We start from the raw sequence: 10,874 nt of genomic DNA, 5'->3' as shown, positions 1-10,874 counted from the left end.
CATCTGTGCTCAAATGTCTGGAAAACAGAGAGAGATCTGCACAGGATCCCTGGAAATGATGGAGATAAAGTGGGACAGAGGCATGCAATGGATGAAAAGGCAGATAGGTTAGACTGCTCTTCCACTTGTTTAGGAATCTGTTTTTCTACTCAAAAAGTTGCTGCTAGGGAGGATTTTTCCTCATCCTACTTTGCAGGGTCAAGGAAAGCACCATTAGAATATTCTGTTTCCGGGCAGGGTGAACACAGAACGTGTGTTTTCAGAGTCATTTCTAAGCACAGACAGAGGAAAATTACAGGAACAGCACAGGGAAACCAACAACCCCTGCTATTACTGGAGGTTTTCTTGTTTTCTCATGAGAAAGAGAAAAGAAAGATGGAGTGAGAGGTGAAGGAGGGAAACAAATAAAAGACACAGTGGAAAAGAATAGAAGTCAAGAAAAAAAGGATAAAAGGGCATGGGACACAAAGACAGAACATCCAGGAAGAAGAAGAAGAAGAAGAAGGAAGATGTGAAGTTTTTTTGCTAAATGAGAAATATCCAGGATCTGCAGTGCTGGCTGGAAGTGCAAGAACCCATCCGAGAGCAAGGGAGAGAAAGGGTGATGGGAAAAGAGAGAAGGGGGGAGAAATTAAAGCAGCAGCAAGCGAAAAATAATCAAAGATAAATAAAGCCGACACAAAAAACGACTTTCATTTTCTCTTGCTGACACTCCAAAGTGAGCCGTAGGAGCAGAGGCTTTAATTTGCCTCCTCCCCACAGTCTCAGCCCCGCTGCTTCATCCAAGCCGGGGAGGCTGCGCTGCTCGAAAACCTCCAGTACCAATTTATATGCTAATGGATATCGTTTGTAAATCAAGGCAGGCTTTGGCAGTGCCTCCCCCCACCCCAAATTCACTGGTGAGAAATGCTGTCCATCTCCACACACAGGGTTGGGAATTGCCCGACTCGGAGACACAAAAGACATCAAATCCTAAATAATTGGATCATTGATGGAGTTCATCCCCGTGGATTAAGTTGCTGTTTCATCTCAGCCCCTCACCTGCTCAGTAGGAGCCTTTGTAAGAAGTTTTGTAATTAGTCAAGCCTGGGAGAGGAAAAGAAAGTTCCCTCCTTCTTTTCCTCTCTGGTATTCCCTGATTTCCTTTTTCAGAGCTCTTCTTGGAAAGACAAGGAAATGGTACCACTTACATCCTATTTTCACTTCTGAAAGAGTCTGCAAGTACCTGGACAGGGCAAGTCTGCTACGAGCCTGCCCATACCCAGAATGGGAATAAAATGGAATTATGAAGGTCCTGTCTCCTGCTGGGAGATTCCTGAGGGACCAAGGGAAAAAAATAAATCCTGATGTCCCAAAGGAAAGATGTCTCTGAAAGCTTTGAAAGATCAAGAAGTCTGTTTTCTCAGCAGAATTAGAATTGTGCTTAATTCGTTGCCAGGTTAAAATAAGATATTTTGATCCCTTCTGTTCCCAGTGACAGATTTTGAAGGGAGGGAGGCAAACAGCAAAAGAAAACAAGAATTTTTAACCTCAAGGGTGTAGAAGTCCTTGATTATAAAGACAGAAATTCAGAGTGGAGGTTTGGATGTGGTTTCTAATGGCAGAGTGGTAATTCCAACCTGAGGACTGGAATTGGAACCTCTCACTACACGGTGCTGCTCCAGGATTATGAACTCAGGCAGAAAGGAATGTGAATTTGGGTCTTCTCCTCTGGATTCTCTACAGAGGACACACAGGCTCAGTAATTTGAACAGAAAGTTTCTCCCTTGCCAAACAAGCTCCGACAGTCACTGTCCACAGGCTTTCCACAGGCCACTGAAAACAGCTTAGTTTGGAATGCACAAGTTGTTATTTGGAGCAATTGACACCAGTCCTTAACATTCCAGGATTCCCAGACAAGTTTCCAGAAATCAATACCAAAAAAAGGGAAGTCACAGAGCAGTCATGCACTTCTACCTTTAAAGCCAGCTCCATCTTCAGGGAAGATTTTCTTCCCAAATATTTTTGCCCAAGGCTTTCACGGTTTATGGCACTCAAAGGATTCCCCACTATGAGTTACAGACAGGAGAAACCCCATGCTGAGTCTAACCTGGACCCACTGCTCTAAAGATGTCTTTTGGGTCAATTTCCCTCTTTTGAACACAGAAATTTTAAGAAATCATGCATTAACAGTAATGCATATCAGTAACAAAAGACATTCACATCTCCCAGGCTGCAGGGTTGCCAAGGTCCAGCTCTGCCCCTGATCCCACAATGTCCTGTCCCTTTTTGGGGAGTCATTCCTAATGATTTTCAATGCTGATTTCGTTATTATTTCTATCTTGAGCCTGTGTTAACGTAGTTTGCTGCAAATCAGGCTGGCTGGGAGCAGGGTGGGAGATTCGGGGCTAGTGGATCTAGGGCCACCAGCCCTAGATCTGGGGCCACCAGCCTTGGGATCTCAGGGATCCTGATGCCAAACTGGGGACAACTGCTGGACAGACCAAGCCCAGCTGCTGGAGAGACACATTTTCGGTGTGAACATTCCTGTTGTTTCAATTCTGGTTGGCTGTAAAGAAGAGGATGGAGCCATCCGTGCTGCCCATGGTTATGTGAGTTTGTGTTGATGGGGCGCTGCTGAGGGCTCTGCTCTCCAGCCTGTCCATGTCTGTACATTCCTGCTGGGAATACATGCTCCTCACCACTGATTTACAGACTTGGGAACAAGGATCTGGGACAGGAAGAACACCGTCAGCTCACTGAATGTGGGCTCTCTACCACCCTTTTCCCAAATTTTCTCTTTTTTCCCAATTTCCCAATTTTCCGTTTTCCAAATTCTCCAAATTTTCTCTTGAGCCAACCATGTTTTTGTCTCCCCAGCTCTCCCTCATGTCAGGATCACCACACTTCCAGTTAGGAATCACATACTAACTCCGAATCTTGATTTTTTCACTTCTATCTTTATAATCAGGGGCTCTTTCACCAGCAGCATCCTTCAGGTTAAGGGATTCAGCCATGAACCTGTTGACCTGCTTTAAAATTACTAAAGGAGCCAAACTCTCTAAGCCTGACTGTGGGTCTTGATTCCAAATATTCCTTCCCAGTTGGAATCCTTCTTTGTCCATAGTTGTGCTGGTCTCACCATCAAGGAGACATCAGGAAACCCCAGGATTCCTCAGTTCCTCGGTGTTCCAAATGAATTTCACAACATTCTTGGAAAATATCATCTCCTCTTCTTTGGTGCTACTGGAAAGGCCTTTCCTGGCACACCCCAAACTCGACATTTTACTTTTCCATGGTTGGGGATTGCCCTGGATGCATCCAAGCCTCTCTCCCTTGTTGCTCCCATCTGTTGAGCCTCCCAGGCTGCAGCACCAGCTCCACTTGGTTCATGGAACGCTGATGCACCACCTCACCTCTCCCTGCTCTCACCAGGAATCTGCTTCTCCTTGGATGATGTCTCAATCCTTTTCTGTATTGAAAATGTCCTTCAAAGTTTTGCCTCCAAATCTTTTATTGGAAAGTGACTTTTTTTTTAATTTTTATTGCAAGGTTTCAAATAAAAAAAGAAAATATCAAATAAATCTTCAGCTTAACAGAGGAACATTTTTATTGACTTGTGTCCTACTCCTATCATAGTTTTTTACCACCCAGCACTTTTTCTTTATCCACCATGCATGAATGAATTCCCATTTTCTCCACTAACACCACAGTGAGATGTTTTGCTGAAAAGAGAGAAAATATTCTGATTACAGATTTAATCTCAGGGAAATAATCTGCTTTATTTAATGAAGTTAATTAAATATTAATGCCAAGAACTCTTTGACTAGCTGTGCTGTGTAATCTGTTTTCCATTTCCCTTTGTTTTTACTAATTCTTTCAATGGGTCCAAAGCCTTGTCTGACACCGAACAGGGATGAGCCTTTGCACACCAAGCTGATTTGCAGTGACAGCATCAACGAGGCCAATCTTTCAAATCACTTTATTTTGATAACTCACAATATGTGCCAGCCCTGGAATCCAACATTTCCCCATCTCAGGAATCCCTGTCCATGGCAGGGGGGTTGGTGTTAGATGATCTTTGAGGTCTCTTCCAGCCCAGGCCATTTTTTATTCTATAATTCTCTGATCTTAGGTCAGAAGGGGAGTTTAATCCATGGGCAGCAACTGAGACCCAGCAATTCCTTCATCCTCTTCCAGAAAAATTCTGGAATTTTCAGCAAAAGTGGCTGAGAGGATTTTACACCTCCAGTGGTACCAGCACTTGGCCTGAAGGGGTTTCTGTGGAGGAAGCAGATGGTCAGCATTTAGTCCTTCCCTTCGAGGCTGAATTTTCTGTGTTCAAATCAAGCTCCTCTGCCTTTCCTCTGTGCTCCCGTATTTCCAGCAGGTTGTCAGCCCTTTGAAGAGGATATGGCCTCTTATTCCCCATGGAAATGCAAAACACCTACAAGTGAGGGAAGCCTGTGTTGGCCAAAGCCTCAAAGCTGGAGTTACAATATTAATAATGGGTACAAACATGAGATAATGTGAAAAAGCTGCCAATTATTTCAGACAATTGATCAAAGCCAAGAAACTCCTGGTATCCATTAAGCAGCTCTTTGATTGTCCATCCCCTGAAAACCCTCAACCCACACAGAGCAAGAGAAGACATCTTCCCTTTTCATTTACTTATTTCTCCTGAAAAGAAACTCCTCTGCACTTCTCTTACTTCCTGCAGAATTTGCCTCCTTCGTTCTCTCCTGCTTTCAAATCATTCCCAATATTTGCATAATTTTCTTTGGTCGTTGCCACACCTTTGCAGAGGTCACTTGTCAAAGTGCTGCTGCAAAGTGTTGTATTTTAATTTTGAATTTCTGTGCCTTTGAAGCTCACATTTTCCATTAGAGAGGAGAAAAAAAATAGCAGCCTCCATCCTGCTGCGTAATGCATAAATCATCACGGAATCATGGAAAGGTTTGGGTTGGAAGGGACCTTAAAAATCACATCTTTCCATGGGCAGGGCCATCTTCCACTGTCCCAGGTTGATCCAAGCCCCATCCAAGCTGGCCTTGGACACTTCCAGGGGTGGGGCATCCACAAATTCTCTACATAACCTGTGCCAGAACCTCACTATCCTCACAGGGAGGAATTTCTTCTCAATATCCTGTCTAGCTCTGCTCTTCTTCAGTTTAAAACCCATGTCCTGTCACTCCAGAACTCGTGCAAAGTCCCTCTCCAGCTCTCTTAGAACCCCTTAGGCACTGGAAGGTCTCTCCTTAGAGCCGACCATCAGGACAAACTGTGCTCTCTTTTCCTCCAAAATCCAACATTTGTCCATTCTTTCCCAATTTAGAAGTTCAAAGGGCTCTTGCAACCTCCTCAGGAGCCGATAAATGTGTCTTTTCAAAGAAACAAACATCTGTGAGGCAGCTGGATGGTGGGGCCTTTATTCAGGAGTGTGCTCTTGGGACTTTATCTGCTAAGTTGCCACAGCTCCTCTGGCCATTGTGGTGGCTGGTGGCCTCTTCAGCCTTTTTACTTTCTAATATTCAGTGTTATTACTTTCTAATGCGCCAAATTTTTATTTTTTTTTTTTTTTGGTTTGTGCTTTCTGGGACACAGGAGAAGAGCAAGGTCCACATCACTGCCCTGGGACTTTTTCTGGAAAATGATCGAAAATAGATTTCAGTGAACAAGCACCTGGAGATGTCTTCCTTAGGGATCCCTTGAGGACTCTGACTTCTTCCTGCCACGAGTGGTTTGGGGAAACTGTGAAGGGAGAAAAACAACAACAATCTTCTTTATCTCTCTGTTTAGATCTTGCCCCAACAGGAGCTCGGGAAGAGATATTGCCCTGATTCATCTTGGACACAGGAGTGTAGTGAGCTCAAGAACTCCTTGAGTCACAAAAGAGAAAGACTGGAGAGAAAAACCTCCTGTGCTGGTCCTAAATCTCCCTGGAATGTTGTCTTGCTCCACATGGGCCCTTTCCTATGTGGGCAGCTGTAGTGAAGGGGTGATTTAGATCACCAAGAGGATCACTGTAATACCACCAAAAGTGGGGTTACTGTGATGCTGTAAAAGCAAGGTTCACTGTTTTTTAATATATGGAAGAAATGTACAAAGGAAAATTGAGCTGGAATCAAACTGGGAGGATTTAGAGATGTGGGACACAAAAGGGTAAAGGAGACCTTCCCACTGAGCCACAAATTCAGAGTGGCCCCCCTTGCTGTCTGAACTCCTGATAGAGCCAAGGTGGAGTTAGGTTCAATCTTAGTCTCAGCTTTGGGAGATGGTTTATGTCCAATGGAATTATCCACACAGTTTATAATAATTAATTACTGTGCACTGAGCTGAACTCCTGCTCAGAGTCTGTCTGGTTGTGCCAGGGAAATCCAGGTGAGGTTGAATCTTCCAGTACCTGATGGGGACAGCAAAAAAAAAAATGGAGAGGTGCTTCTTGCCAGGGCACTGAGGGACTGGACAAGGGGAATGGCTTTAAACTGAAGCAGGGTAGATTTAGAATTAGATTAAATATTGGGAAGAAATTCCTCCCTGTGAGGGTGGTGAGACCCTGGCACAGGTTGCCCAGAGGAGCTGTGGCTGTCCCATCCCTGGAAGTGTCCAAGGCCAGGTTGGACAGGGCTTGGAGCAACCTGGGATAGTGGAAGGGGTCCCTGCCCATGGCAGGGGGTTGGAATGAGATGGTCTTAATGTCCCTTCCAACTCAAACTATTCTGGAATTCTATGATTGGCTTTGCAGTGATGTGGGCAGGGTGGCATCAGAATTACCACAGCTGGAAACTTTAACCCCACAGCCCTGTCCTACACCAAAAATGTTGCCAGATCTGTGTTAAATCTCCACCTTCACATCCTACGATATTGGGAAGGAGACATCAGGCTGTGGGTTTGAGAAACCTAAATAAAAACAAGCTGCACTGCACAGAAAAGGGGATTCCTCATGTCCTGCAAATGTACTTTATAGGCACATGGATTTTTAGAGGTGTGGAGAGGATACAAAGCTGAAATTTGGGTAAACACAGCTCAGAGTTGTGACTTTTCCAGAGCAGAGAGCCCATGTGGAAGCTGTGGGGCCAGGAGAGATTTCCCAGCTCCCAAGAGCTATGCAAAGCACACATGGGGTGCAGGCAGGGGGGCTTTTAAAAAGCAGACAGGCCTGAAGTTTCCACCTCTTTTATTAGAAATAAGACACATTCATTTTGTGCTCTGAAAACTGTACAGGAAAAAAGGAAAAAAAAAAAAAGGTGTTGAAGAACAGGGAGAGGAAGGAGGGGAAGGCATGGAAGGAGGGCAGGACATGGGAAAACAGGATTAACCAGAGGAGCTGAGCAGAAAAAGTCGAATATCAACAGTTCTTAAACAAACATTTATCTCTGTAATTACATAACATCGTTAATGTCCTGCAAAGGCAGCTGCAGTGAATGGGTGAGCAGGGAAGGTTGGAGTGAAGAGGGTGGGGAGGGGAAGGGAAGGAAAAATCAAAAAGAGAGAGAAATGAATTAAAACACAGTAGAAAGATACCTGTATGCTAAAATTCATAATGTGTAATTATAGTAATTACAATATCATACAACCCAGCATCTGAGGGAGGCCTTTGTGCTTTCCTTTTTCATGAATAGGCTAAAATTAAACAGTAATATCACAGTTTTATGAGTAACCACTTTCCTTATTTTTTAACTATTTGGGTTTTATTTAAGTTTTCCTTTCCATCCTTCATATCCTGTGGTCAATGGCAAGGTAAATGCCATTGGAGATCTCCCAGGTGGCCCAAAGGGAAGTCAAAGCTGAGATCTGGCACATCAAGCAGCACCTCCCCATGGGGGAAGCACAGCTGGGGGCAGTGATTGCTTTGCCTCTTGTACCCATGGGTCATTTTTCCCTAAAAATGTGAGGTTTGTTATTTTTTAATTAAAAGGAGACCCGAGCACAGGTAATAATTCAGACCCTGTTCAAGTTTTGCTGCTGTCTGGCACAATCTGGCCACTCACAACCAGAGTTTGGCCACTCACAACCAGAGTTTTGTCTCCATCCACCTCCAAAACTGGGAGAGTAAATCCAAACATCAGACAGACAGTGCTGGGAATGACAGAAATAATAATATAAAAAAATAAAGTCTGTGTGTAATGTCACTGGTATATTTTTTAATGATAAAAATATTGCACAACACTTTTTTGGGATGAAATGTAGACACCTCATTATTTTTATTTTTTTTTGGCAAATAACCTTGAGAAATGCTTAAAGAAAAAAATTAAAATAGTTATTTTTTTTTAATAGTGAAATGAAAAGACTGCATTTTATGAGGAGGAATGTCCTGCTCTCCTGATCAGCTTCACCTCTTCCTTCCTGCAGGACCATGAACCTGCTGCTGGCTCTGGGCAGCGGGGAGGGCGGAGAAGGGCCAGCGAGGGGAAAATAACCAAAACCCAAACTGAATAAAGCAAAACAAAGCATTGCAAGCCGGCGGTGAAGGGGCCGTGAATTCCCACCATCCCAAATTTTCCACGGAGCAACTTGCCTTCCACCTTCAGCAGGTGGCATCCTCACCCCATGCCTGCGCAGTCCTACGGCACAGAAAGGCATTTGAAATGACAAGAGCCAAAGAAAAGAAAGGTCTCGGGTTTCAAGTTCTCTTTTTATTGAAGAAAAGAAAAGAAGAAGGAAAAAAATAGATTATTTTGTTTTTTTTGTCTGTTTGTTTCCAAGTGGACGTTATTCATGTTGTCAGTTTGTCTCAATGTCCTAAGGCAACGTCTCTGTTTACCAATATCTCCAGGTACAGCGGCAGATCTGTCTTTCCCTTTTTCTCTCTCTGCCTTCCAGGGAGGGGCAGCTTGGAATAAATCTGAGTCCGAAAGCAAGGACAAATAACAGAACAAAAGAAAAAAAAAATAAAATAAAAGGATGAGGCCAAGAGGACCTTCGCAAGGCCCGTGCTGAGTTTATCTATTTAACAGTCAATGACATGACCTACATTCTTCTTGTTGGTCTTGTTGTCTACCACCTTCCACCCTCTCCCTGGAGATGGGGCGAGCAGGATTCGGAGATTTGGAGCTGGTCCTTTCCTCCGCCGGGGAGGGATGAGAGGAGGAAGCCCCACCTCTCCTGTCCACCCGTGGAGCCGCGGGTGACGCCACCACGTCCCCCGTCCGCGGGGACCCGCTGCGACCGTGCGCCAATGCCAGGTCGTGGCGCGGCACCCGGGGGTGGCAATGTCCTTGTGGCCGCCTCTTGGCGCGTCCCATCTCCTTCCTTCTTGGATGAGCTGGCGGGGGAGCGAGGGATGAGGCTGGGTCTGCCCCAGCCAGGCCACATCCCAGCGAGGCTCCCGCAGATGTCCCCTCTCGCTGTCCCCAGACAAGCCCGATCCTCCGGGCCCTCTCTGGTGGCTGCTGGGCGTCCTTCCACACCTCCCTGTGGCAGAGCAGGAGGGCTCCTGGTGTGCGGCAGTGACCCGAGAGCATCTTGGCAGGGCTTGTCCCCTGCAGCCCCTCCCCACCCTCCTCCTCCTCCTCCTCCTCCTCCTCCTCGCTCTCTTCCAGGCTCACTCCTCCAGTCCTGCCTGGGAAAGCTCGTGTTGTCCTGAACCTACAGCTACTATACTCTATAAAGTAATATTCCCCCTCTCTGCTGAGAACAATACAAAAGTTACTCCATCTTACCAAAGGTTTCAAAAGAAACCAAACACTTCTCTTGCTCGGTTCCGATTTAATTTAATCATTTCTTTAAAACGTGGTTTTGTTTTGTTTTGTTTTTTTTGTTTCGTTTGTTTTCCGGAAAAAAAAAAAGTCCTTTTTTCTTCCCTTTCTGCTCAGACCTCTGTCTGAAGGTCAATAATGTCTTGTCCCACCAAGGGGATGGTGGCCCCTGTTTTCTCCCACTCTACAGTTTTTAGTTCTAGGGGAGACTGTGCCACAGGTTCCATGTCCTTTTTAACCCATGATGGCGGGGACTGGACTTTCCTGATGCCTTCCCAGGGTCTCTTGTTTGGTGTCTGCTGTTTTTCTTGCTGCAGGAGGATGAAAGTGTAAGAAAGGAGAGAGAGAAAGAAAGAAAAGTTAGTGCAAAATGCAAGAAATTTCATTATTTTACCTCCTCTTGTATCAACAAATAATTTTTTCTGTGAAGCTTCTCACTCAAACTAAAGTGAGGTATCAATAAAAATGACACTTGGTGTACAAACTGTATTTTCAAGAACGAAATGTTGTTATTCTTTCCACTGCCACCTCCATCACTTAATGACCGGATATTTAAGCTTTCAGGGGAGTTTTATGCTACTGAAAATCTGAGTGTGATTTTGAGAATATCAGATCTTTTTCTACTTCCACGGATGTAGTGACAGGACAGGGGGTGATGGCTTTAAGATGAAGGAGGGTAGGTTTAGATGGAATATTGGGAAGAAATTCTTCCCTGTGAGGGTGGGGAGGCCCTGGAATGGAATTCCCAGAGAAGCTGTGGCTGCCCCATCCCTGGAAGTGTCCAGGGCCAGGTTGGATGGAGCACCCTGGGATAGTGGAAGGTGTCCCTGCTCGTGGCAGGAGGTGGAACTACAGGATCTTTAATGTCTCTTCCAACCCAGCCCACGTATGAAATCCAGATTACAATGAGGTCTTTCTGAACGCCCACTGCATTTGATGCACGTTCCTTATGCAGCACAGCTATTTATAGACCTTTAATTGCAGCAAAACTTGTTCCCTGTTCTGCCAGGGAACCAAATCCATGCTGCTTGAGGAGCTGGAGCTCATCTCAGAGGCTGAAAACACTTCCATCAACTCCACACCAAACCCTGGAGGCTTTACTGACCCAGTCTCCCACCAGCACCCCACACCAGGGATATTGATCCAGAAAATCTCTTCCCACGTTTTTCCTGACACCAAGACAAGGCTCTGGGGAGA

The 10,874-nt window shown here is 45.1% G+C and overlaps 1 protein-coding gene across 1 annotated transcript in view; it reads right to left on the bottom strand.

Annotated features, from left to right (window-relative positions):
- Positions 1-9,516: 9,516 nt before the first annotated feature.
- ADGRB1 (adhesion G protein-coupled receptor B1) overlaps positions 9,517-10,874 on the bottom strand; it is a 117,511-nt gene continuing 116,153 nt past the window's right edge. Inside the window, exon 15 of the mRNA XM_058831879.1 lies at positions 9,517-9,988. Within this exon, the coding sequence (XP_058687862.1) occupies positions 9,791-9,988 (198 nt within the window). The 3' untranslated portion in view covers positions 9,517-9,790. The remainder of the gene's footprint in view (positions 9,989-10,874) is intronic.

Source organism: Poecile atricapillus, chromosome 2 (genome assembly GCF_030490865.1).
Source record: "Poecile atricapillus isolate bPoeAtr1 chromosome 2, bPoeAtr1.hap1, whole genome shotgun sequence".
Taxonomy (NCBI): domain Eukaryota; kingdom Metazoa; phylum Chordata; class Aves; order Passeriformes; family Paridae; genus Poecile; species Poecile atricapillus.
Note: the sequence above shows the minus strand (reverse complement) of the source record. Positions and strands in the feature narration are given on the sequence as shown.